The sequence below is a fragment of the Malus domestica genome, chromosome 09, assembly GCF_042453785.1.
Source record: "Malus domestica chromosome 09, GDT2T_hap1".
NCBI classification, from domain to species: domain Eukaryota; kingdom Viridiplantae; phylum Streptophyta; class Magnoliopsida; order Rosales; family Rosaceae; genus Malus; species Malus domestica.
The window spans coordinates 32,815,649-32,843,503 of NC_091669.1; the positions used below are offsets into that span (position 1 = coordinate 32,815,649).

Sequence of the window (27,855 nt, forward strand, 5' to 3'; positions counted from 1 at the left end):
TTCATGATTTTTTTGCAATTAGATTGGATTTGCTGCATATTTATGTTTGAAAAAGAGGATATGTTGCATTGCTTCTGTAGAAAATTTAGTTTTTTTCATTGAGCTCAAGTTGTCTGAATCTTGGTATATTTTTGTGGTAGGATTGGATATGGATAAACCGAATGATGGTGTAGAATGTACTTTGGAATTGAAACCTACAAAAAATATGGAGTTTGACACTGACCAAGCAACATATGATTTCTACAACAAGTATGGTAGAATTATGGGGTTTAGTATTCGAAGAGAAAGTAGTGGTAAGAATAAAAGGACTGGTGAACTCACTTCAAGAATCTTTTCTTGTGCTAAAGAAGGGTTTCGAGCTGTAGATAAGCGAAATGATAAGATTAAAAGACCAAGAGCAGAGACGAGGACTGGATGTGGTGCTCATATGGGTGTTAGGTTGGATAGGCATACGGGAAAGTTTTATGTCTATACTTTTGTTGAACAACATAATCATCCCCTAGTAAAGAAAGAATATGCCCATATGTTACCATCCCAACGGAAAATGATAGCCTCACAAGCCACTGAAGTAGACTTGGCTGAAGAATCGGGGATTCCACTTAGGTTGGCTTATGAGTTAATAAGCAAACAAGCAGGTGGAAGAGAGTCTTTGGGATTTATTAAGCAGGATCAAAAAAATTATCTTCGAACTGTGAGGCAAAAGAAAATGGCATATGGAGAAGTTGGAGTCTTGCTACAATACTTTTCCAAACAAATATTGGAAAACCCATCATTCTTCTATGAACTACACTTGAACAAAGAGGAGCAAATAACAAACATGTTTTGGGCAGATGCTAAAATGATAATTGATTATAGCCATTTTGGAGATGTTGTAAGTTTTGATACAACTTAAAAAAGTCAATGAATTGGATCGACCATTTGCAATGTTTGTTGGCTTGAATCATCACAAAGAGATCGTTGTATTTGGAGCAGCTTTAATGTATGATGAGATTGCCGCTTCCTTTAGTTGGTTATTTAAGACATTTTTTAAGGCAATGTCTGACAAGGCTCCAAGAACTATTTTTACCGATCAAGATCCTGCGATGGCTAAGGCTATTTTAGAAGTGATGCCTCAAACTTACCATAGACTTTGTTTATGGCATCTGATGCAGAATGCTTGTAAAAATGTGAATACTTTGTTCAGAGGTGAGGAAGGAGTTCACAATGCTTTGACAAATTTTTTTGACCACATTGAGGAGGAAAGTGAGTTTGTATCTGCTTGGTATTCTATGCTTGATGAGTATAATGCACATGAGAATGACTGGTTGGCCACCACCTTTAAGATTAGAAAGAAATGGGCATATGCATATGTGAGAAGGGCATGGTCTATAGGAATACGAAGCACACAAATAAGTGAAAGTTTTAATGCAAGACTGAAAAATTATTTGAAGTCAGATCTCAATATTGTTCAATTTTTCACAAACTTTGAGAGGGTGCTTACCGATACTAGGTACAAGGAGTGGGAAGCGGAGTATGACCTACAATTTAGAATTGCACATGTCAAATTTGATATCAAAATGTTGAAACAAGCTAGAGAAGTTTACACGAAAGCAATATTCAAATTGTTTCAAGATCAATTTGAACAATCTATTGAATTGTCAATAACAAACTGTGTTGCTAATGAGGATGATTTTGTATACACGGTTGAACTAGATGATAAGTCTAAGAAGCGTAAGGTGAAAAGGGAAGGTATATCTACTGTTTATTGCAGCTGTAGACTATTTGAGATTAAAGGTATTTTGTGCAGTCATGCTATTAAAGTCCTTAGAGAAGCCATGTTTATCAAGGAAATTCTTGAACAATACATAGTGAACAGGTGGAGTAAGGAAGCAAAAGTTGAGAGTGTGGTAGACATGTGTGGGCATGAGATTCAAGTGGAGCCTAAATTGCAGCAAGCTTTTAGATATAGGTCCTTGTGTTCTATATTCACTAGATTATCAACAAAGGCATCTGAAAATGTAAAGGCATACCAACTGGTGATTAAGCAAGCAAATAAATTGGCAAAAATGGTTGAAGACCTATTGCATCTAGAAGTGAATGATGATGTGCATGAGAAAAGGCATACGAACTGTAATAGCCAAATGGCCAATTGCTTGGAGAATGTTCATGTTGTCATTCCAAAAGGGTTTAAGAAGAAAGAAAAGTCTCATCGAGGAAGACGAAGAATTATGAGTGCTTTGGAAAAAGCCTTACCAAGAAAAAAGAAGTCTAATCAGGTACTTAAACTCATTTAATTCTTTATCATGCCTATGTGCTTAATATATATAATTAAAGTTTAATGTTGACATGTTTTAGGTTACAATTCCACAACATTCTGGTGGTATAAATGTCTTTAGTCCTTATCCACTGCCACCCTCTCATTCATCACAGGTGAAGTACTTTTGAATGTTTTTTAATCTTCATAGCAAAGCTTGATTAATTGACAAATATAAACTTGAAATTGGTATGTGATATACAGGTCCCAGTTCACATGTTTGGTAATAATACCTATATGCCAATTCCATATCATCCTGTTCAGGTTTGTCATCTATTTGCAATTTGCACTCTCTGTTTGATATCTGTCATATATATATATATATATATATATATATATATATATATATATATATATTATCTCATTATGGTTGTTGAATGTAGTTACAACCACATAATACGCATATGCTGAACGCAATGCCTTGTGAAGAATCTCAGCCGTCAAGTTCCCAACCTTTTCTTCATCAAAATATCACTGCAAGTAGTCATGCTTAAATATATGGCTGTTGTTTTGGGTTTTTTGGTCATCATTGGATTTTTTTGGGTATAGTCCAGATGTGCAGCTATTGTTTTTTGGGTAGGTTCCAGATGTGCAGCTATTGTTTTTTGGGTAGGATCCCCAGATGTGCAGCTATTGTTTTTAGGTTTTTTTGGTCATCATTGGGTTTCCTGATGTGCTTCTATTGTTTTTTGGGTTAGTTTAGTGAACTAAGAAATCCAAATGTATTAGGGACTCACTAGAGAATGCATGAGTTAGGGCATGTAAAGCTAGAGGTTTTTTTTGTAAACCATAACTTGTTATGTAAATGTGTACCTTAGTTGATTATGTAAATGTCTACCTAACGTTCATCTTTTAATTCTTGAAGTGAAAATATATCACATGTGTATTTCCTTAGAGCTATGTCTATTCAGATAAAAATCTCATTGATTAATTCTTCAAATAATGTGCTCCAACACAGTTAGTTACACACACACACAAAAAAAAAAGACAAATTACTCTGTACAAGCAAAAAAATAGAGTACTTCATGACGTTAAGGTTCTGGGCAAAAGGAAGGATCTCCTGAATGGCAAGTTCTGGATTCAAAATTCGGCAAAACTTAGTTACTTTTCCTGCAGCAGCTATTCATACTTCAGCCTTATTATCCCAGCCGAACATATGCGAGCACCAGGTCTGATCTAATATATACCAACATCACCACACTTATCAATTAATTTAGAACTCAACAAAGTTGGTAGAGAAAGAGATCAGACAAATGATTCACATTTACATAATTACAACATCCTAATCCAAGTAATACAATATTCACAATAAAAGCCAAGCCACAAAATAAACTGACTACTTTGTAGCTTCTGGACCAACAGCTTCACACAGCTCGTATAATTGATTCGCAACCATGTACCAAACACGCCAAGACTTATCGTGGTCCAAAGAACAAGTTTGCATCATGAATAAAAAAAAGGTCGTACCCAATGCACAAGGCTCCTGCTTTACGCAGGGTCTGGGAGAGGTGAATGTTGGCGAGAAATACAGATAAGTCATTCCAATACATTGAGGTAGAGCATTCTCATAGGGATAACGTGAACAAAATATAAGTTCTAGTGGATTTTGTGAATAATTACATTTTATTAACCTGAAAGAAAAAAAGAGAGAGAAAGAAACTTTTGAATTGTGAACCTACTACCATGGCATTTTATATACACTATACAACCCAATCCGCCAGGTCAAACCACAAGATCATGTGTCCAGAGTGAAAGCGTAATGAGAAGGCAAACAACTACAATTAAATAATGGAATAGGATCAAATCATCTAACCTTAACCAAGGGAATGAAATATTCAACCAAGTCATTTTCTCTCATTTGCTAGCCAATTTTACACAACGAATCCACCGCTTTGTCCCTCACAAATGTTTCCTCAACAGTGCAAAGCGTTTCCAAAGGCGGGAGCAGAACATTGGCATGATCCACGCCACCCACATAGGGGATAAACACCCTCAACTCTTCCGCCATTGCCAGCAGCACTTCATCATCGTCATCGTTGTTCTCGTTGAGGAAAGGAATAAGTTCCTTCATGGTCCTCTCTTCTCCCAGTGCACATGCAATCGTGGAAATCTTCTGGATTGAGTTCAAATGGAGCTTAATGTATTCGTTCTTCAGCTCATCGATTAAAACGGTGATTGGGTGCAAGGTTTCTGTGAACACGGAAAATTCCTGAAACGAAAGAGACAAGAACAACGTGCACAAAATAATATTTGTGTTTGATGATTTTGGGTTACAATCTCTCTCAAATTTGAACTTCTGATTCGATCTCCGTAAGGTGTTAATTTGTGGATGTTTCGTTGATCCAAGGGCAGTCGAGGCTTGATCTTGGATGAACTGTTGGAAGTTTCTTCAAGGGGCCGTGGGCTTGATCTTTGAAGGTGGATTTGAGCGGATCTTCAAGAAGCCGTTGGGGCTTGATCTTGAGGATGAGTGTTTCTTCAAGTGCCGTTAAGGTTTGATCTTGAATAACGGTGATGAACGGATCTTCAAGGGCTTTTGGGCTTGATCTTGAAAAACGGTTGGATGTGTGGATTTGTTGATGTTGTTGATCCAAGGGCCGTCGGGGCTTGATCTTGGATGAACGGATGATGAACGATGGTGCTTTCTTCAAGGGCCGTGGGAGCTTGATCTTGAATTGGTAGAAGTTCTTCAAGGGCCTTTGGGGCTTGATCTTGAATTGGTGGATTGTTGATCCAAGGGCCGTCGGGGCTTGATCTTGGAAGAACGATGAACGAAGAACGAATAACACTTTCTTCAAGGGCCGTCGGGGTTTGATCTTGAATTGGTGGATGATTGTTGATCCAAAAGGGCCGTTGGGGCTTGATCTTAGGATGAACAGTTGTGTGGATTTGTTAATGTTGTTGATCCAAAGGGTCGTTAGGGCTTGATCTTGAATTGGTGAAAGTTCTTTAAGGGCCGTTGGGGCTTGATCTTGAAGGAGGATTTGACGAAGAACGAAGAGGGCTTTCTTGATCCTTCGGGATTTGCTTGAATTTGGGAGGTTGGATGATTGAAAGCTTTAGAGTTTCAAAGCTTCAAGGATTTTGAATGTGTGGGGAGTATTCTCTTCCATTTTGGGAGTAGAGAAATGTATTTGTGAATTGGTTCATGATACCTTGATGTAGAAGCCTATTTATAGGCTTTGAGAATGAATCACCACCACAAAATATTTTTTTCTTTTCCAAGCACCATTGCCTAATTTCCCACTTAATACAATTTTAAACTTGAAGTGGTAATTTTATGGCCTAATTTTCCACTTAATATCATTTTAAACTTGATATGTGCATGCTTTGTCATTGCCCAAAATGAGAAGAAAACCTTGTTTTGATCTTCAATGGATTGAAATGTGCTTGCCTTGTCATTGCCCAAAATGAGAAGAAAAACTTGTGTAATCCTCCAAGGGTATTTCTTTTTATTTTGTTGAGTCACACACCATGTGTACAATTTGTATGACACGTGGCATATGCCATGTATGCTTTGACACGTCAAAATTTTAATGCGTTGGTGAACATTTATTTCACCGCAATTTCGATGTCTACAATTTCATCAACTGTAGCCATCTTTTCTACAAATTATGCCTCTAACTGAAATCAAAACACAAACTTCCAAAAAACTTCAGAAAAAATACACTTCTGCATCAAATACATGTAACAATTTTCAATTGTTTTCGACTTTTCCCCTAACTTTTACTCCCTAATTGAAACAAATTCCATAAATTCCTCTACTTGAAGAAAGAGCTACGGACCCTAAGTTCAATTAAACAATGCTTAGCAAAAAAATACAAACATACCTCGAGAAAGGAGATGCAGGAATTGGATTTTTATTTTCGAAGGAAGGAAGCTGGAGATTAGGGAGTGAGAATTTCGTAGGCAAACAAGCAGATTGAGGGAGAGAGGACAGAGAGGACAGAGAAGTGGAAGAATGGTAAAAGGCAACAAAATTGCCTTGGGTTGTGTGAAATATTTGAAAGCTTCTTGGTTGGCCGCAGGATCAATTTGGAGGGCTGGGATCAATTGATCCCTAGGCTCCGTTGGCATATGCTCAGGAGACAATCTGAGTCCCTTTAAAACTAACAGACTTGACGATACTGTCGAAGCAGTAGGATGAATTCCAGGTTTCCTAGAAAAACGGGGTCGTCCTTTGGGCAGTCAGTGAATCTTTAAAGACTGACATTCAGGGCTGAATGACCTGCGAATGTAAGGTGTGCAGCTTTAGCCACGGATAATGAGGTTGCATACCTTCTGCAGAATTCAGTCAAGAAGATCATCTTTAAAGAAATCGCTGGCCTCCTTTAAGGATGACCCAGTTTTTCTGGGTAAACTGGAACTCATCCACTAATGTAGTACAATAATCCCAACCTCTTTTGCTTTAAGCTGGAGTATCTATTGTCTCAAATACCGGTGTCCGGCTTCTCGGAAACGATCCTTTTTTTCGATCACCACTAGTAACCTGTTTTTTCGAAAAATAAAACTCATTTATTGTGCAAATTGTTGCCAAGTCCGTTATTTTAAAGCAAGTGTTGAAATATGGATGAAGTTGATTAATCATAGTTTATCATTCAGATTACCACTGCTTCGAGACTAGTCGTGATTAGGGCCAGGTGTAGTTCGAGTTGGTTCGATTTGGGTCCAAATCACCACCCAAATCGCACATTGCGGTTTGCCTAAATACCAAACCATAACTGAAGCATAATGGCTTAAAACCGAGATGATCAGTTCAACAATGTTGCACTACGGTTTAACATGCTCATGTTACCAAATGAATTATTTCGATTACGTGGAAATAATTAAAACAGAAAAATATAAATGATTCGACATAATCCTTTGGCAATGGCGAGATTTCATACCCTAAAAACGTTTCATAATAGTTTCATTATCAGAAACAAGAAAATTCTTTTTTCCTAATGTAAGCAACTAAACTATTTAACCATTGATCTCTCATATCAATTAATCTAAATACAAAATCATATCAATTATTTAAGCTAAAAAATATATATGAATTAACCAATACATGATCAAATCAATATGAAAAAATGATAAATTTCATCCCAATAATCATACCAATAACTATAACTTATTAAGAAGGCTCTTAATTAGATTTAAACACCTAAAATTTAAATTTTTTTTTTATTTATTTTTATCAAACATCGTGCCTTTTAGGATTTTGATTAAGGCCCATAGGTAGAATAGGCCACGTCAGTCTATCTATCAAATTAAAAATCATTATTTGTTGTGACATATGTTCTGATACATATTGTGATTGTGTAAATTTTAAGTTGAGATAGATTAGGAATTCTTTTGAGATCTAGAAAATCTTTCCTAATAGATTTTGTATTACTTAGAGAGCAAGTTTCTCTCCTCCTTATTACTATAAATAAAGGCACAAGGATTGGGAAATTAACACACAATTCCTCAAGTCCATTATCCTCTCTCTTTCTCTCCATGCCGCACCCCTCAGTTAAATATAGGCTACAACACATTATCAGCGTGCTCCTCCGTTGTGCTGAGGAATTTGACGTGGTTATTCTTCAATTAGGGGAGTTAAGTTTCAATTATTCTTAATTGATCAAGTTTTTTTTTTTATTGAATTCATATACTTTTATTGATTTAATGTAAAATTTTTTTTCTTGAACGTGATACAAGCTTTGGAGATGGAAAGCGGAAATTGAAGAAAGAATTTTCTACATTAAACCAGTTTATCAATATCATCTCGCAATTAGGTTCTTCAAAAACAACGGTTTTTATCTCGATATTTTTGCGGCCCTAATAGCATGGACATTCACCATAATGCATGACCATACTTTACGTTTTTCGAATGTTAGATTTGACATAAATTGTGCATGCATTATACTGATGATTTTAAATTAAGTGAATTGATATTACTATGAATTATATTGAATATGCATGAATTGAGTTATATATTGTTATATATGCATATAATTGAATTGAAAAACAAAATATATAAATTAGGGTTTGAAACCCTTCCCACAGAGTGAGCCGTCGAGCCCAGCTTGCCACCCAGCAGCCTAAGCCACTAGAGCCAAGCCACATAGCAAATGCTCCAGCCCCGAACCAAGACCCGACACCATGAATGGTATTGTCATCACCAAAACCACGGCCAAGTCTAGCTTGCAGCCATATTACCTCCACGGGTCAACGTCCCATACGACTTGAAAATCGTCCTCGACGAATTTTTGGTCGAGATTCATTTGAAATTCATCGGTTTTTTTCCTTTCAAAATTCCAATTTGATTTTTCTAGGGTTCTTGATTTGAACGTCGACATTTAATTTCCATTCACCATTGTGGTAATCATTGAATCACAAACTTGGCCTAAGTTTTCCTGACAAAAAACATGGCCCCTGAAGCAGCTGCGCCAACTTTCTTCTCCAGCTAGCACACCAGCAGCAACTGGGATGTTTCCTTAGTCCACTAGCACCCTAATTAGGCCCTGGTAACTCGGCCAGCAGCAAACAAGTTTTTTTCCTCCTGGGCTTGTAGCTTTGATCGGTTCGCGAGTGTGGTGTTCCCATATAGCACGCCACACTGGATTGCGCCCCCTAGGTAGGCCTCCGATTTACCCTGCAATGCATCACACAGGATCTCCGCCCCTATTTTGGGCCTTTTGTTTTCCCCGCGCCTTGGGCCTGCCTGCTGTAGCCTAACAAGGCTAAGAAGTCCTGTTGCCTTCCTCCTTAGTTAGGGCCGCCTCTTGTCCAATCTAGATTAGGCATAGGCCTCAAGGCACATATTTTTATGATTCCGTGGGCTTCATTTTGGGCCACTAGATTTAATCACCTAAAAATTTTTTATGGTACTACTGGGTTTATATTTTCTCCCAATTCCTCCCATTAGCCCGAAGACCAATAATTAATCAATTATAATCCTAGGCCCCAAAGGCCTATTCGCATATAATTTTTTTTCATTTTGCTTTATGTACTTTTGTCTTGTATATATTGCGTTTGTTTGCAAGTATATAGGCGATCATAATTAGTTTGGTTCCGTTGAGTGGTCCGAAACCCGAAGTTGTTGGATTTCGTGGAGTGGTCTAAAATCCCATTATTTAGAGAAGTAGGCTTGGCCTAACTGTGTCACTCTGGCCTTAGTTTCATATATATATATTTGTGAAAATGGTTTCGAGAATCTTGTGAATTGAGTTAGAAAAGATGTTGAACGTCTGGGTGACTCCTTCTGGATTTTCTACAATTCGATTATGATTTCCTAAGGTATGAATTTAGAAATATGGGAATGATTGTTATTACTTTGATGAAATCAATTAATTAATGTGGCTAGAGAATGGTTTTGTGTTTTGTCGGTTCATAAATATGATGTATGTTGTGAATTGTAATATCATGATGAGACATAATGATTTATATGTTGGATGGGAGAGAAATCAAGTTTTCATGGGGGTTTGTTATGTAGCCTGAGTCCAGGAATTTCATGCTGTCAGGTTATAATAAGTGATTGAGGAATGCTATACTTTTCTGCTTGAACTTAGTGGAATAAACTTATGATTTTGTGATTAGTGAACTACGAATGGTTTGATCTCTATTGAGGGTACGTAAGCAGTCTAACGAGGAGGTTAGATGTAGCCATAAAGTAAACGAAAAATTAGTTTGAAATTCAATTCTCGGGTTGTGATTTGCCATATCTCGGAGGCGGGATATTTGAGATATACATGTATTTAGTGACGTCACGTGTCGATCCTGGACGTATGTCGGGATTGGGGTGTGACAGTTGAGCTCTTACATGATGACATGAATTCAAACTCTTTTAGTGACTAATCTAACATTTAATCTAATAAAATCTATCGTTTGATAAAAAATAAAAATAAAATCTCGTTGATGGCTAATCTACCAAAATTTAGTTTTGGACCAAAAAAAAAAAAAAGAAACAACAAAGGTTTTTGAAGTAATTTCGACCAACAATAGTGGCACTTCTAAAACAAAGGCAACAACCACCACCCAAATCAACAATCTCTCAACTCTCAGAGGCCAAAAATCGAAAAAATGGCAGAAAGTCCAGCAGCAATACGTTTCGGCATAACAGGATGCGCCGACATAGCCAGAAAAGTAGCTCGAGCCATAAAGCTAGCACCCAACGCCACCCTCTACGCCATCGCTAGCCGTTCGATCGACAAAGCCCGGAAATTCGCAGCCCACAATGGACTCTCCGGAGCCGTCAAGATCTACGGAAGCTACGAGCAGCTGCTCGACGACCCATGTGTAGATGCGGTGTACATGCCCCTGCCCACAAGTCTTCACCTGCAATGGGCGGTGTTGGCTGCTCGGAAGAAGAAGCATTTGCTTTTGGAAAAACCAACGGCTCTTGATGTGGGAGAGCTTGATCGGATACTGGAAGCGTGCGAATCCAACGGTGTACAGTTCATGGATGGGAGCATGTGGCTGCATCATCCAAGGACTGCAAAATTGAAGGACTTGATCTTTGATCCCAAGCTTTTTGGTCAAACTGACTTTGTAAGTATATTTCTTGCTTCATATTCTGTCTTTCTGTATGGATTGATTGACAATTTTATATTTACTTTTTAGTGGCAAACGAAAAACTAAGTGAGCGTCCATCTTAAAACGAATTGACAATAGAAGGGAGTCGGCTTGAAACTATTAGATAAGACCTTCCTTTCTCGATGTGGGATTCATACGCTCAACAAAACAAACTACAAAGTTTGGAAAGCTGCCATTTGTTTTGTAACACATTAAAGATTTTAGCCTCATTGGAGGTACTATCGAGCAGTGCTCGAACCCCCTTGAGTTGCTCAAATTCTAAAGGTCGAGAAATCCCCTACAATTCTTCAACATATACAAAAGTGGGATAATTTTCAGAGTTTCCCAATTAAACCATGAATGAAAAGAAACACTAAAATGTTTGAGGCCATTTCTGGAATAGCGAATCGGTTCTCGATGGCTTGAATCACGATGCAATGATTAATTTTCTAAATGGTAGAGAGAATAAAATGTCTTTTAAAAGAGGTTAGTAATTTCAAAAGTTGCTCCTATCTCATTGATCCATGAAAATAGTTTCTTTTAAGAACAGAAAGAACAAAAGAACGTGTACCCTTCATTGATCCATGATTAATATTAGGAACACAACTGGTCTACCTGCAATGTCTATATGTTTGTCTTTTTTTAACATGTTATTGTGCTTTTAAGATCCGTAGCACGTCAACACTGCCAGGAACCCAGGATTTCTTGGAGAGCAACATCAGAGTGAAACCGAACTTGGATGCTCTCGGTGCACTTGGGGGCGTGGGCTGGTACTGTATTGGGGCCATCTTGTGGGCAAAGGACTACAAATTACCAACTGTGGTGAATGCTCTACCTGATGTCATAAGAAACTCTGCAGGAGTCATCTTGTCTTGCTCTGCATCATTTCATTGGGAACCCGCAGACAAAACCGTCGCCACAATTCACTGCTCTTTCCTCTCCCACACGTCCATGGACTTGGCTATGACTGGCTCTAATGGTTCGCTGCATTGCAATGACTACATTATTCCATACCAAGAGAATTCGGCTTCATTTGACTACACATCCGGGGCAACATTTGTGGAACTCCACATTGGGTGGAATGTAAAACCAGAAGAAGTTACCGTCACTTCTGAGCTGCCGCAAGAGGCATTGATGGTTCAAGAGTTTGCAAGGAATGCTGAGAACATTAGGAAATTTGGAAATCGTCCGGACAGTAAATGGCCTGATATCAGCAGAAAAACGCAGTTAGTATTGGATGCTGTGAAGAAATCCATTGATCTTGGTTGTAAACCTGTTAAATTGTAATTAATTTGCTAAGAACTTTTATAAGCTCGGATAGTTGTAGTTTTATAAATATTTATTCTGGCTGTACAGATTAAACGTAACCAGATTACGGGAATTTGCAGATTGCTGCAGCCTGCTGTTGAACAAAATTTACTGTAGCTAAATTAAACCTACAAAACACATTTATTTTCATTTGTAAAATATCGAATTGCATGTGCCTAGGCACATTTTATTACAAGACGCGTGATTAAAACTTCCACTTACAGTTAAGAAGATTTTCATTTTAAATGAAAATAGAGAAGGACTAGCCGAGTTTAGCTATTCATCAATGCTCACGTGCGAGGCACTGTCACTTCTCTGTGAAGCAAAAAACGAATATATCACCCAGAAATTTCCTGCCCATCCTCTGTTTAACAAATTTTACCAATAATAAGAAGGAAAAAAAAAAACAAATGTTGTTTAGTTTTTCCACGTAGAAAAAAGGTTTGGGTTTAAGAGTTTGTACAAGTAAGTGGTGAATTACCCTGATAGTTAAGACTCTTACGGCCTTACTTGTCGAACCACTGCATTTCGAGTTTAAAATATTTCTCTTCCCCTTTCTCTTAGTGTAGAATACAGTTTCTAATAACCAAAAAAAAAAGTTGTACATGCAGATTATTAACTACGTTAGAGAACAAACACTGCGCAAGTTAAAAGGAAATGCTCCTTAAAAAAATGTAATCGATCTTGAAAAATTAAAATTGCTCGTTGTGGTAACCAAATTTCACCTGCCTTAGAAGTGCAGTTACACTAAAGCAAGCCAAGATGACGAAATTATGCCCAAAGTTACGCCAATACTCAACTATCGCATGGGTTGACAATTAAACCAAGGAGGAGATGTACCCGTAAATAAGGCCCGGCAGCAAGTAGGCTTAGTTGCTCTGACAAGGCCCAAAAAGGATCTCATGAGCCTAGAGGGACTCACAAATGAGATTAGCCCAGAAGGGCTAGCGTTTGAACTAAATTTCCACACCACCTTGGATGGAGGAACACTTGATCGTCCACATGCAAGAGAAGCGAAAAATCATGAATTCCTGGGCACCAGTATGGTAACGCCAAAGGATCTCCAACAATCGAGTGAAAGGTTTTAAAACTCAAGAAGCGGGCTAGAGAGCAAGAGAGATATGCTATCCAGAATGCCAATATCATAGTACCTTTGGTGAACCTTGGATGAGTTATTTATACTAGTCAAGAGAGAGCATTTTTAGGATAGTAAATCCGTATTAAACGGGAGAATCCTAAAGGATATCTACTATAAGATATTGCTTCCTTTTAGGATTATGATTACTTGAGCCGCACACCAATCTCTAGATTGTGGGAATCTCCAAAAATATATAAAACCAATCTAACCTCGAGTCATATTAGGTTTCTATGTCTTGCAGAGCAAGCAGGTCTTTCTCGACAAGGCTTGCGGGTCTTCCCTACCATTTCGAAGCCCAACAAGGTATGGTAGCACCGTTGGACTGTTTACTCGATCAGTCTAATCAGATTCGTCTAGTGTATGGCTGGAATATGGAGGCACACTTACACTAATTCGCCCCACTCTAGCTGATGAAAATTCATGACCCCACAGCTGAGTAAGGAAAGATTCAGCCAAATCTCCAAGGGATAATGATCCCTAAAATCATGGCCCACGCATAGGCGATGATCATTGATATTGTTAAGTACCATCCTAAAACGGGATTCTTATTTGGTGTCCCTCAACACGTCTCCTTTAGTCAACTGTTGTTAACCACTAAGAGAGCGGTGCAGTTGCCTTAATGAATCATCCTCTTCAAGCCCGTGATTAACCCTATGTAAAGATATGATCCTTTCCATCAAAAGATATATTTTTTCTTAGCCAAAAAACTTATAGCTTGAGATTCATCGTTCAAACAGTTAGGTCTTACCTAGGCATTAGAGAGGCTTTGACTCACATCACACCATGTCTAACAATTTTTTACCTATCTTTTCTTTGTTGGTTACAGGGAATTGCATAAAAACCAGACTGGGCCAATTATATATAACAATAAACTCCACACTGTAATAAGTTGTAATTTTTTTAGATTTGATCTTAAAAAAATTACTTCTACATAATATATAATGGAAATTGTTATTAGCACTCCAAAAATCTCGTTCTACACTCCTCACAAGTGTATTTTTCTTTCTAATAATAGAAAGTTTAGATTGTCAAATGAGATTTTTGGAATACTAATAACAATTCCCTATATAATATGCAATGTCTTAATAAAAATTTAAATAGTGTAAGATCTTTGGCTTCTTTAATGAACAAATGGTTTGAAAATCAATACGATATTATTGGATGTGTTCTTCTCACTTCAAATAAAATTCATTTTTTTTTGTCATTCCGAGAAGAGTTGTGATGACACAAAAAAATCATTTACAATATCATAAAATAACTGTGATTGTGATTGTTAGGTGAGTGTTTTTTCATGACAAAAGTTTTCGAGGAAAAAAAGAAGTTTTTTTTACTATTTTTTGGTAAAAAAGAAATTGTTATTCAAGATCCAAAACAGCGATACATTTGCATAACTACCTTTTTCATAGGCCCCAAAAGACTCGAGTTTTGCTCCGAACAATCACTCGGACACCGGCTTGTTCATTCTCTCGTTGTTTTGTTGATCCCCTCGTTCTTAGGTTGACACATTACATTGCTTTTAACATTTTAAATGATCAATATGATTCACATAAACAAAGAGATTCTAATCTTGAATGGATGACGGAAGGTAAAATGGTGAGATGACATTGGCCTTGGAAAGATGGACCATCCATCCATATTTCACTACTTGCTTTAAAACTAACAGACTTGACGATACTGTCGGAGCAGTGGGATGAATTCCAGGTTTCCTAGAAAAACGGGGTCGTCCTTTGGGCAGTCAGTGAATCTTTAAAGACTGACATTCAAGGCTGAATGGCCTGCGAATGTAAGAAGGTGTGCAGCTTCAACCACGGATAATGAGGTTGCATACCTTCTGCAGAATTCAGTCAAGAAGATCATCTTTAAAGAAATCGCTGGTCTCCTTTAAGGATGACCCAGTTTTTCTGGGTAAACTGGAACTCATCCACTAATGTAGTACAATAATCCCAACCTCTTTTGCTTCAAGCTGGATTATGTCTCAAATACCAGTGTCGGGCTTCTCGGAAACGATCCTTTTTTTCGATCACCACTAGTAGCCTTTTTTTCGAAAAAAAAAACTCATTTATTGTGCAAATTGTTGCCAAGTCCGTTATTTTGAAGCAAGTGTTGAAATATGGATGAAGTTGATTAATCATAGTTTATCATTCAGATTACCACTGCTTCGAGACTAGTCGTGATTAGGGCTAGGTGTAGTTCGGGTTGGTTTGATTTGGGTCCAAATCACCACCCAAATCGCACATTGCGGTTTGCCTAAATACCAAACCATAACTGAAGCATAATGGCTTAAAACCGAGATGATCAGTTCAACAATGTTGCACTACGGTTTAACATGCACATGTTACCAAATGAATTATTTCGATTACGTGGAAATAATTAAAACAGAAAAATATAAATGATTCGACATAATCTTTGTACAAACAACAATACAAAATACAAATACTAAATTTGGCAATGGAGAGGTTTCATACCCTAAAAACGTTTCATAATAGTTTCATTATCAGAAACAAGAAAATACTTTTTTCCTAATGTAAACAACTAAACTATTTAACCATTGATCTCTCATATCAATTAATCTAAACACAAAATCATATCAATTATTTAAGCTAAAAAATATATATGAATTAACCAATAAATGATCAAATCAATATGAAAAAATGATAAATTTCATCCCAATAATCGTACCAATAACTATAACTTATTAAGAAGGCTTAATTAGATTTAAACGCCTAAAATTTAAAGTTTTTTTTTATCAAACATCGTGCCTTTTAGGATTTTGATTAAGGCCCATAGGTAGATTAGGCCACGTCAGTCTATCTATCAAATTAAAAATCATTATTTGTTGTGACATATGTTCTGATACATATTGTGATTGTGTAAATCTTAAATTGAGATAAATTAGGAATTCTTTTGGGATCTAGAAAATCTTTCCTAATAAACTTTGTATTACTTGGAGAGCAAATTTCTCTCCTCCTTATTACTATAAATAAAGGCACAAGGATTGGTGAATTAACACACAATTCCTCAAGTCCATTCTCCACTCTCTTTCTCTCCATGCCGCACCCCTCAGTTAAATATAAGCTACAACACATTATCAGCACGCCCCTCCGTTGTGCTGAGGAATCTAACGTGGAGGGGAGTATTAAGTTTCAATTATTCTTAATTGATCGAGTTTTTTATTATTGAATTCATATACTTTTATTGATTTAATGTACAATTTTTTTTCTTGAACGTGATACAAGCTTTGGAGAAGGAAAGTTGAAATTGGAGAAAGAATTTTCTGCATCAAACCAGTTCATCAATATTATCACACAATTAGGTTTTTCAAAAACAACTGTTTTTATCTCGATATTTTTGCGCCCTTAGTAGCATGGACATTCACCATAATGCATGACCATACTTTATGTTTTTCGAATTTTAGATTCTACATAAATTGTGCATGCATTATACTGATGATTTTAAATTAAGTGAATTGATATTACTATGAATTATATTGAATATGCATGAATTGAATTATATATTGTTATATATGCATATAATTGAATTGAAAAACAAAATATATAAATTAGGGTTTGAAACCCTTCCCACGGAGTGAGCTGCCGAGCCCAACATGCCACCCAGCAGCCTAAGCCGTTAGAGCCAAGCTAACCCGCGAGCCAAGCCACAGAGCAAATGCTCCAACCCTGAACCAAGACCCGACACCATGAATGGTATTGTCATCACCAAAACCACGGCCAAGTCTAGCTTGCAGCCACATTACCTCCATAGGTCAACTTCCCAGATGACCTAACAATCGTCTTCGACGAATTTTTGGTCGAGATTCATTTGAAACTCATCGGTTTTTTTCTTTTCAAAATTCCAATTTGATTTTTCTAGGGTTCTTGATTTTAAACGTTGACATCTAATTTCCATTCACCATTGTGGTAGTCATTGAATCACAAACTTGGCCTGAGTTTTCCTGACCAAAGCAGCGGCGCCAACTTTCTTATCCGGCTAGCACACCAGCAGCAACTGGGATGTTTCCTTGGTTCACCAGCACCCTAATTAGGCCCTGGTAACTCGGCCAGCAGCAAACAGATTTTTTTCCTCCTGGGCTCGTGGTGCAGCTGCTTTGATCGGTTCGCATGTGTGGTGTTCCCATGTAGCATGCCACACTGGATTGCGCCCCCTAGGTAGGCCTCCAATTTACCTTGCAATGCATCACACAGGATCTCCACCCTTATTTTGGGCCTTTTGGTTTTCCCCGCGCCTTGGGCCTGCCTATTGCAGCCTAACAATGCTAAGAAGTCCTACTGCCTTCCTCCTTAGTTAGGGCTGCCTCTTGTCCAGTCTAGATTAGGCATAGACCTCAAGGCACATATTTTTATGCTTCTGTGGGCTTCATTTTGGGTCACTTAATTTAATCACCTAATTTTTTTTATGGTACTACTGGGTTTATATTTTTCTCCCAATTCCTCCCGTTGGCCCGAAAACCAATAATTAATCAATTATAATCCTAGCCCCAAAGACCTATTCGCATATAATTTGTTTTCTTTTTTCTTTATATATTTTTGTCTTGTATATATTGTGTTTGTTTGCAAGTATTATGATCTTGAAGTTTCAGAAAAGTGCCATAGAAACCTAAAGTTTCTTAATATGCAACACTCATGTTGAGACCCAATGTTCTCCATGCTTAAATCCATTTAAACCAAACTATGTCTTAGAACCTGAATGTTCTAACTTTGATGTTTACGGAAATTTTATTTCGTAAAGCACCAATCACATTCTTGTTTCTGCCATTCAGCGTATTGTCGAACCATAACAAGTTTGATTTCACGGATTTGAAAGTTTTGAACAAGAAACTACTTTATGCGGATACAAGATGTGACACCCCACTTGACTACGACTAGTTGCAAAATCATTGCAGCCAGTTATGGTGTGGAAAAGCTGAATAAGTGTCCGCTATAATCTTCATTCAAAGACTTATGCTTGAAGTATATCAAATGGAAGTACCTCACTACTGAGGATTCCATGGCTTTTTTACTCGCTATGGACTGTTTCAAATAATGCAAAGATGAATTCTTGCCTAAAGCAAAACATGATTGAAACCTTTACGTCCATGAATAGGTACAATTCTGAAGTTTATATTCGATCAAATTTCAACTGGAATAAAATCTTTCTCGTCCTTCCATATCTCTAAATTACTCCTGAAGTAGCAGTATAGAGAGCAGAAGTTTACTAAATTCTCAGATCTGATTACTATCACACTTGTGGTAGAAAGTTACCACTGCAATTCGGCTGGGAGGTACCGAACGGTATAGACCCAGTTTTGGCTGAAGTCTACTAAATGGTGGTGCTTTGCTTCGGCAGGGATGCATCGACATGCATGCTCTGCTTTAGCAAAGGTGCACCGAATGGTATTGCTATGCTTCGGCAGAGGCATACCGAACAGACCCCTCTAGCTTCGGCTGGAGCTTACCGAACTCAATTTTGGGTCTGTCTGTCTGTCACACAATCTCATTTCGAGTTTGTTTTACAACATATGGTAGAATCAAGGTCTGCCAAGAGGTGGTATCATGCCCGAAGCATGATCCTTGGCATATAAGACCTAAAACTTCAAGAATAAGGGATAGTGTTCCCGAACCTCAACCCTACAAAATCTAATTCAGTTTTTGACGAAATAGATCATTGGTTATGCACTTGTATGTGCTTCTACCAATGTTGTTGAGGAGTACCATTCCTGTAATCAATCTACGAGACTAATTTTGCTTCACCTAACACATTTGGTGAGCGAAATTTGACATGGAAGGCCTATTGGCTGAACCCCCTTTGTATATTTGGTTTACTTTGTGAACAATTTATTTATTCTCGAATTTAAGATTGGTGTTTAGATGTCACTATTATTCTCGAATAAGAGTTAATTAACGAAAATTACCACATGTGACTAATATAATTAACTCATGCTTAAGTATGTTTTATGAGGAAGTTAGCTGTCTGGTTCTATGCTAACTTCATACCTAATCACCCCCTGACAACCTTTCAGACTTATCCAACCTAATTGTTGGCCAAGGCAATGCCCTATATTATCCAATGGTACTAATTTTACCATAAAGGGAAGCCTTATATTCACTTCGTTCCAGAAGAAACGCCTTTTTGAGCTTTAAGGATTTTCGAGAGCACTATTACCATATTGAAACCAATGTAGAAATGGAGTAAAATTCCTTTTCACTTCCTACGAATATAACCAGAAGCATATTCTAGAGAAGATAGAACGCCTAATGAGTGAATTACACCCATTCAGGCCCATTATATGGCCGGCCAAAAGCCCAAGATCCCAAAGGAATTTTCGCTGTGGATGTACGGTTGGGATATCTAGGATGATCCGTGATGTGCCGTTTTAGGCATCCCCTTACCAGAAGTAAAGAAGTCATACCTAGAAGCGTCTTATGCCTTAGCACCCTTCATCTTTTCTACAAAGGATTCAAGGGGACATTTGTGGACTGATTCAACCACCATGCGGACCATTTAGATACTTTTTTGTATTGGTTTATGCTTCTACATGTTGGTCACACATGTGGCTGTTGTCCATAAGCTGCATTCTCCAACTTGTGCCTTAGATTAACAAGCTCAGGGCTCACCACCATGATTATCTGATCAAATCTATTCGATTGGATAATTTGGAGAGTATAAATTGAAAACTTTCGATGGATATTGTATGTCAGTTGGGTTTTGAAGTTGAACATCAAGTACCCCATGTTCATACCTAGAACGACCCAATAGAAGCATTCATTAAACACCTTCAAATGATTGCGCGATCGTTGGTCATACGTACGAAGTTTTCGATCTCTCCTTAGGGCCATGCAATATTGCAAGCAGCCATGTTGGTTTGCCTGAGGCCCGTCATGACCAACCTTATAAAAGCGCGTGTCAGTTGGTTACTAGATACGAACCTGACATATTGCATCTGCGAGTCTTTGGTTGTGTGGTCTATGTGCCATTTGCGCCGCCTTTATGTACAAAAGAAAAAATGGGTCGTTAGGGAATGATGGAAATCTATGTCGATTATGATTCTCCTTTTAAATTCATTACTTAGAACCTTTGACAAGCGATCAATTTACCACTCATTTTATGGATTATCACTTTTATGAGACAGTGTTCCAGTCGTTAGGGGGAGATAGGAACATCAACGTTCCTAAAGAACGATGCAAATTATCGTGGATGTCCCCACTATGTCTCATCTCGATCCCAAACTATATCGTCAGAGTATAACCAGACACTTCCTCTGATCTAGCAAAAGTGACGATATCACATATACCAGCTGCAAATGCGCCTGCAAAGATATGTACTAAATGTACGACAGACCTTTGTCTAGAAAGTAAGAATGCCACTACTATGGCCGACCCTCATACATTGGCGGCTAGCCAATCAATATGTCATGTGCTAGAAGTGTGGCAAATCACTCGGTTTGAATGATTCACCTCCCAAAAAATGGAGGAATGTGGCACGAACGAATCCGCCTTTCGACCTCTGTCTCAATCTTTTACATCTTATGAGATTAAATTCTGATTACTCCCAAGATCTGAAGTTCTCAGTCTAGTATACTAGTTTGGATGAGATATGGAATTGGAATAAGATTATCATAGACGATGTTTCATTTATATGGTAACTATCGACATAAATGAAAATTAACGATAATGAACCGCGTTCCGTTGATTAATGTCAACGTAGAATTGATTGGTCAACTAGAAGAATTAATCTATGATGAATGAGATGAATGAAATAGTGTGAATGACGTCTTGTGGTGCAAAGCTTTTCTCATACGCCCTGTGATTGATTACAGCATTACCAACGTGGTTGTAGTATCTCTAGGATCATGATACGAAACCTACATGGAGTTTCCAAAGGACTTATATGTACCAATTCAAATAGTTCTAAACCACAAGACCCTTTGGGTTTTAATGTGGCTCTCACTTTGTGGATGCAGAACTATCCTGGGTGGATATGGTATACCCGTCTAAGTGAATAATTGATCAGTCAGGGATATATGTCGAGAGTGTACAAAATATGAAATGGCTAAAGTTGAGAAAACTGACTCGCACCTAAAATTGAACTTTAAGATGAATGATCTTGGGAAAACTCGACATTACCTCGACCTGAAGTTTCGAGCTAGTTCTGTTGGTATTATGGTCCACCAGTCGAACTAGACCCATAAGGTGTTACGTTTAAGTATACCCTGATCGTTTGTACGCTAGATGCAAATAAGACCTTTATGGAGGATATGGAGCATACGCAACCATATCTGAGTACAATGGGCGTTTGTTGTACTTAGCTCAAATACACTAGATCAGACATCTTATGTGATGATAATCTTTTAGCAGCACTGTGCCTACACGCCACCACCAAATTTGGTGTTAAAGATATTTTTTCGTTACTATGGATTTGGGCTTATCTATCCCTATGCATCTCAGAATATATCACACCCCCTTGATCTTCAGAATGATGCTTACCTTGTGGGATTTGCTAAACCAGACTATCTATCTGACCGCATAAGGTACGTCCCTGAATGGTTATGTTTTTACCATTAAGGAACACCACAATATCTTGGAGGTCCGTGATAATAGACCTTTAGTTACGAAACCTTTGAATTGTTCCAAGACTCACTGTATCTCATCACGTGAGAGATATGGTCGAGAACTCTTGTTGAGCATATTCGAACTCCCTGCGATTTTCATCCATCCTTGAGTCCCAATAATGATCCATGAAGACAACACTGTATGTATCGACCAGATCATGATACATCCAACAAGTCAACGCCAATCATATTGTGTGTACCTCAGCATGAGCATCAAAAGATTGAAGTCAAGCAGTTCGATCCCAGACAACCTTGTCGACCTCTACACGGAGTACCTTTTAGAAGCTTGTCCGAGGAAGTGGTATGCATAACTTTCTCATTTGCGATTGTTGATGCACAACGTAAAACCGGATGGTCTTGGAACAACGTAAATCCGACCGTGAATCTGCACAAACGCTCAAGAACACGAAGAACACAAAGAACACAAGGATTTTATCGTGGTTCACCCCAATGTTTGGGCTACGTCCACACTGTAGTTGATTGTGTTTCTCTGTATGTGTATGGATACAAGTGTTTGGGGAAGTCCCCCGGAGAAAGGAGGGTGAGGGAGAAGGAAGGAGAGCCTCTTGAATTGTATGAGTTCTCTCTCTCTAAAAGTATGAGAGCTTTGAGCCTTGTAGGATGGCTTGGCTATTTTCCTCCCTTAGAATGAGGGGAGGAGTCCCCTTTTATAGAATAAGGGGCTCCTCCTCTTTTACAAAGTATGGGCTTTAGTGTGAGGCCCAAATATACGAGGCCCAATGTATGGTACCAACAGGAGTCCCCCAAGTCTTCAGTCAAAGGAGTCTTTTGGCTGGAGACTTCAAATCCAATCCATGTACGGGCCGAAGTGGCTAGATGTCTTGAACCAGTATCAACCCAAGGTAATGCTCAACATAAAGCAATACTCGGCTAGAGGTATCACACGTTACGAGACTGCTCGGCTGGAGGCGATACTCGTTGCGAGGCTGCTCGGCTAGAGGCTATGCTCGTTGCGAGGCGGCTCGGCTCGTGGTATTCCTCATTGCAAGTATCTACTTTATGTCGACATGCACTCAGTATGAGTTGATTCTCGACATGACTCGGGTCTGCTTGTCGGGTTCGCATATTGGGTCTATGTGTCGGATCCGCGGATCGGGTCCGCAAGTCGGATCTTTGAATCGGGGCCATACGTAGGGGCATCGAGTTGGGACTATCTGTAGGGTCATCGAGTTGGGTCCAGGCACATAGGTGTCCCAATAAGCGAATGTCCGAGCAAGTGGGTGTCCGGTCAGACAAGAGATCACCACAAGCACGTGGCTCATTAGTCTATAAGTTGGTAGACCTCGTTAATCAGCAACAATGTTGATCAGTGGACCTAGTTGCTCAATAATTCCTGACAATAAATGACAGTATAATCATGAGCGTATAATGAATAAATATAATAAATACGTAAAAGAAATATGGTAACAACAATTATTTAATATGTATATTTCTTATAAGTGTAAAACCTTGCCATGCGTATTATAGCATAGTTTTAGGTTATAAAAGTGGATTAGTTCTTTTGGATTTGAGTTGATAATTTCAACATAATTTAAAATGCATGGGTGTGGCAACCCACATCCACTTTCAGCATCTGTTGTAAACCCACCATCAGTTAGTGGAAAACATTCAAAAAATAAAATAAAGATATCATCATTGTTCCACCATCACACAATAACCTGTACCATTTGATAAATATTAAATAATAAAAAGATATCATCATTGTTCCACCATCACACAATAACCTGTACCATTTGATAAATATTAAATAATAAAAAGATATCATCATTGTTCCACCATCACACAATAACATGTACCATTTGATAAATATTAAATAATAAAAACAATTGAATTAGGTGAATGACTTATCTTTTTTCACGTGTGGATCTGACCGACAAGGGCTCTTCCCTTATCTTATCTTTTTCAAAATTATCATGAGTGGAAAAATACAGATGGGTATGGAAATGATGTTGTTGGAGACTTTCTTCCCCACTGAGTCAAAAGATAAACAGCATGCCTGGCTCTTTCGGCCATTTTCTTCCCCGAGAGCTTGCTACCCTCACTCCGGTTGCATCCGTATTATTCCATCTGCCTGGAAAACCATGGTCAGAGTGTCGGAGGGCAAAACGGGAACTGAAATGGGCTGCTCCGGCTGCTCGCTGCTGAAGAGCACTCATGTCACGGTGCTGATGGCTGACTGTTCCCGTTGGATGGTCTGTGTCTGGAGCAACCAATGCTCTGGGCATATATGGTTTAAGAAGTTTGGTTTCCAAGTCACTCCTGACTCTCCTCTAAAAAATGACAGGAGCATATGGAGCTTGTGTGGTCAGTGCTTCATTCTCCGTCACAGCACTCGCAGCCATAATTGATACGGTTTTCTGCGATATTCTCTGACCTTCTTGCTCTCTCTCTCTCTCTCTTTAGACGAGGGGTGGACGAGAGAGAAACTGTGGTGCTCGATCTTGGTGACGGTGTTGTTTCAGGTGAGCACAGTGAGCTCCAGAGAATGATCAGACGGCGGAGAGTCTTGAGGTGGGTACTCCACTTCTGTCGAGAACCGTCTCGCCAAAATTGTGTGAGGATGGTGGTTGTCTTTTGGGAAAAGTGGAATTGGACCAGTGTGCCAGTCGGCGGTCGAGACGGTACTCTCCGGAGACGGTCTTTTGGGTTTTGCCGACGTGTCGCAAGGACCACGACGCTCACTGAAGCACTTGGGTATGGCGGCAAGTTTACATTGATGCACTTAGGAGTCTTAACCAGGTACATAATCTCCAGATCCAAGCAATTGGAGATGGTGGCGAATCTTTTACCTCTCGCTCATCTTATCCGATTCCTCTGCGTCGATTTTTTCAGATTGTACGAAAAAATTATCGTTCAAGAGATATGTGCAGATCGGACAAGTTATTCTCGTCACCCACGGCAGGCTCGTCGTCATCGTCGATGAATAGACCAAAACAGGGCTCTGGTTGATGCACCTGGTAGCTTCTGAAGTGATCTTGAAGTGAAAAGAGGGCCTGAATCCGACGGGCCTTCGTCAGTCTCGTGGATCGTGCTACTGCTTCTGGCGGTGCATGCTTGCTGCTGAGGAAGAGAGCAAGGGACTGACCTCCAACTTTCAGTCTCATCAGTCTTGTTGAGAGACGCTTGTTTTCTAACAGAGTGGAATTCATTTGATGAAACATGGTCAGAGAGAGAGAGAACTCTGTGTCTGTTTGAGATTTAGATCTTTTCAGTTTCTGGATTTTTGCAGATTTTGCAGATTCACGATGGAGATGAAAAAATGATAGAGAACCGACACAACTTTTCGTATCGTTTCCCACAGACGGCGCCAAATGTTGATGCACAAAACCGGATGGTCTTGGAACAACGTAAATCCGACCGTGAATCTGCACAAACGCTCAAGAACACGAAGAACACAAAGAACACAAGGATTTTATCGTGGTTCACCCCAATGTTTGGGCTACGTCCACACTGTAGTTGATTGTGTTTCTCTGTATGTGTATGGATACAAGTGTTTGGGGAAGTCCCCCGGAGAAAGGAGGGTGAGGGAGAAGGAAGGAGAGCCTCTTGAATTGTATGAGTTCTCTCTCTCTAAAAGTATGAGAGCTTTGAGCCTTGTAGGATGGCTTGGCTATTTTCCTCCCTTAGAATGAGGGGAGGAGTCCCCTTTTATAGAATAAGGGGCTCCTCCTCTTTTACAAAGTATGGGCTTTAGTGTGAGGCCCAAATATACGAGGCCCAATGTATGGTACCAACAGCGATGCTTATAGTTTCATTTGGAAGTTCTGTCAAACTCAGGGGGAGTATCCAGAAATATATTCACTTGTCCTTAACGTACTCTTTTTCCCTACACTTAGGAGCATTTTTCCCACTAGGTTTTTGCTACCTGACTAGATTTTGATGAGACACCCATCCTAGATTGGTCATACCCTTGTGTACGTCCTACTTGAATCTCGAAGACATATAGTTTTGACTTACTGCAACTTCTCACTTTTCTCCTTTAGCTATGGGCTTTTGTCCTACCTTGGATTTTGCCATAGCAAGGTTTTGTGAGTTTTATCACCCATGCATTCTTCTGTTTGTTTTGAGACTAGCATGTGCTACTTGTGTCAACTAGACGAGACGACTTCATCAACTGTTTCTACATTTTCCTGAAGATCTGATGCACCATCTACTTGAGTATTTGCACACTCAAGGGGGAGTGTTGTGACATATGTTCTAATACATATTGTGACTGTGTAAATCCTAAGTAAAGATAGATTAGGAATCCTTTTGGGATCTAGAAGGTCTTTCCTAATAGACTTTGTATTACTTGAAGAGCAAGTTTCTCTTTTCCTTATTACTATAAATAAAGGCACAAGGATTGGGGAATTAACACACAATTCCTCAAGTTCATTCTCCACTCTCTTTCTCTCTATGCCGCACCCCTCAGTTAAATATAGGCCACAACATTATTGAAATTTTCAAAATTATTGTTGTAATTTTTTGCCAATATTTTAAATTATTTTCTAAGTTGTGGACTCTTTTTTAAGATATAATCATGGTTTTTCATTCAAAATATTTATCTAATTATCTCTTTTTTATATTTTTTTTGTACAAAATATTTTTTTCTCCCAAAATTAAAATATTATTTTATCTTCAAGATAACCAAAATCGTGGACGTTGGATCTTTATATTTTTTTTAAATTATTATGTACACATTTTGTTGAGAGAATTATTATGTATACATTATTAGTACGTTTATTATTGGTTTTCATACGTTTTGTTTTGTTCATATTATCGATTGATACATTTATTTTTAGTTTTTTGTATGTTTAGAAGATGTGACTACTGACATTCCGGCTAGAAGATGAGACTACGAGACAGATGTCCAGGGTTGGAGGGGTAGAGGAAGATCTACAAAGACTTTGGAAGAGACTCTAAGAAAAGACTTAGAGTACTTGGATCTAACGGAAGACATGACACAGAACCGAGTGCAATGACATTCTATGATTCATATAGCCGACCTTACTTAGTGGGAAAATGCTTTGTTATTGTTGTTGTTGTACGTTTAGCTTTGTACATGTCATTGATTGGTACGTTTAATTTTAATTTTTGGTATGTTTGATTTTAATTTTTGGTACATATCATTGGTTGATAACTTAATAATTATCTCTCTTTGTTTTGGATTAATAATTTATTGATAACAGAATAATTATCCTCTCTGTTTTGGATTAATAACTTTGTTGTCTGGCTGTAGCCATGCGGGGCTTACCGATGAAGGACGAAGCTTATTTGATAAAATGAAGGTGGGTTATGGCGTGTCACCAACAATTGAGCATTATGCTTGCTTGGTGGATCTCTTGGGTAGAGCCGGTAGAATTAAGGAGTCCTTAGATGAAGTGGAAAGCATGCCGGCTCCAAGGCAATGTTTCTCTTGCGGAGCGTGCTGCAATGAAGTTGTTTGAGCTTGAACGAAACAATCCTGGGAACTATGTGATGCTCTCAAGCATTTATGCAAATGCAGGAATGTGGGACGGTGTGAAAAGGGTCAGGGAACTAATGAAGGATAGGGGAATTAAAAGAGAGGCTGGATGCAGTTGGATACAAATAAAGAACAAAGTTCACACATTTGTAGCAGGTGGCGGTTTTGAATTTCGTAATTCAGCTGATTTTAAAAACGTTTGGAAAGATTTGATGGATGCTATGGAAGAGGTTGGTTATATCCTTGAGACCAGTGCTGTGCTACATGATGTAAATGAAGAAACCAAAGCAATGTGGCCTTGTGGATACAGTGAAAGAGTCGCACTTAAGTTCGCACTTGTCCACACTGCTGCCGGAATACCAATTAGGATTATAAAGAACTTACGCATTTGTGCAGATTGCCACTCCTAGATGAAAATAGTTTCAATGATTCCAGGGAGAGAGATTGTTTTGAGAGACGCAAATCGCTTCCACCATTTTAAAGGAGGAGCATGTTTTGTAATTAAGGAC

The 27,855-nt window shown here is 38.5% G+C and overlaps 2 protein-coding genes across 2 annotated transcripts; both read left to right on the forward strand.

Moving 5' to 3' along the window:
* Window positions 1-205: 205 nt before the first annotated feature.
* On the forward strand, window positions 206-2,906 carry LOC103411820 (protein FAR1-RELATED SEQUENCE 5-like). Its single transcript, XM_070804532.1, has 4 exons — window positions 206-871; window positions 1,152-2,255; window positions 2,498-2,557; window positions 2,874-2,906. The coding sequence occupies exons 1-4, from the start codon at window positions 206-208 to the stop codon at window positions 2,904-2,906; spliced, it is 1,863 nt and encodes a 620-aa protein (XP_070660633.1).
* Window positions 2,907-10,238: 7,332 nt separating this feature from the next.
* Window positions 10,239-12,246, forward strand: LOC103411756 (uncharacterized oxidoreductase At4g09670-like). Its single transcript, XM_017325871.3, has 2 exons — window positions 10,239-10,807; window positions 11,498-12,246. Exons 1-2 carry the CDS (start codon window positions 10,340-10,342, stop codon window positions 12,116-12,118), a joined length of 1,089 nt encoding a protein of 362 aa, XP_017181360.3. The 5' UTR covers window positions 10,239-10,339; the 3' UTR covers window positions 12,119-12,246.
* Window positions 12,247-27,855: the final 15,609 nt, after the last annotated feature.

Excerpts from the sequence above, each read along its gene's own strand:
- LOC103411756 (XM_017325871.3), top strand. The coding sequence starts at position 10,340 with ATGGCAGAAAGTCCAGCAGCAATACGTTTCGGCATAACAGGATGCGCC. Across the intron at positions 10,808-11,497 it reads TTTTTGGTCAAACTGACTTT|ATCCGTAGCACGTCAACACT; the intron begins GTAAGTATATTT and ends TGTGCTTTTAAG.
- LOC103411820 (XM_070804532.1), top strand. The coding sequence starts at position 206 with ATGGAGTTTGACACTGACCAAGCAACATATGATTTCTACAACAAGTAT. Across the intron at positions 872-1,151 it reads ATAGCCATTTTGGAGATGTT|AATGCTTGTAAAAATGTGAA; the intron begins GTAAGTTTTGAT and ends CATCTGATGCAG. Across the intron at positions 2,256-2,497 it reads GAAAAAAGAAGTCTAATCAG|GTCCCAGTTCACATGTTTGG; the intron begins GTACTTAAACTC and ends TGTGATATACAG.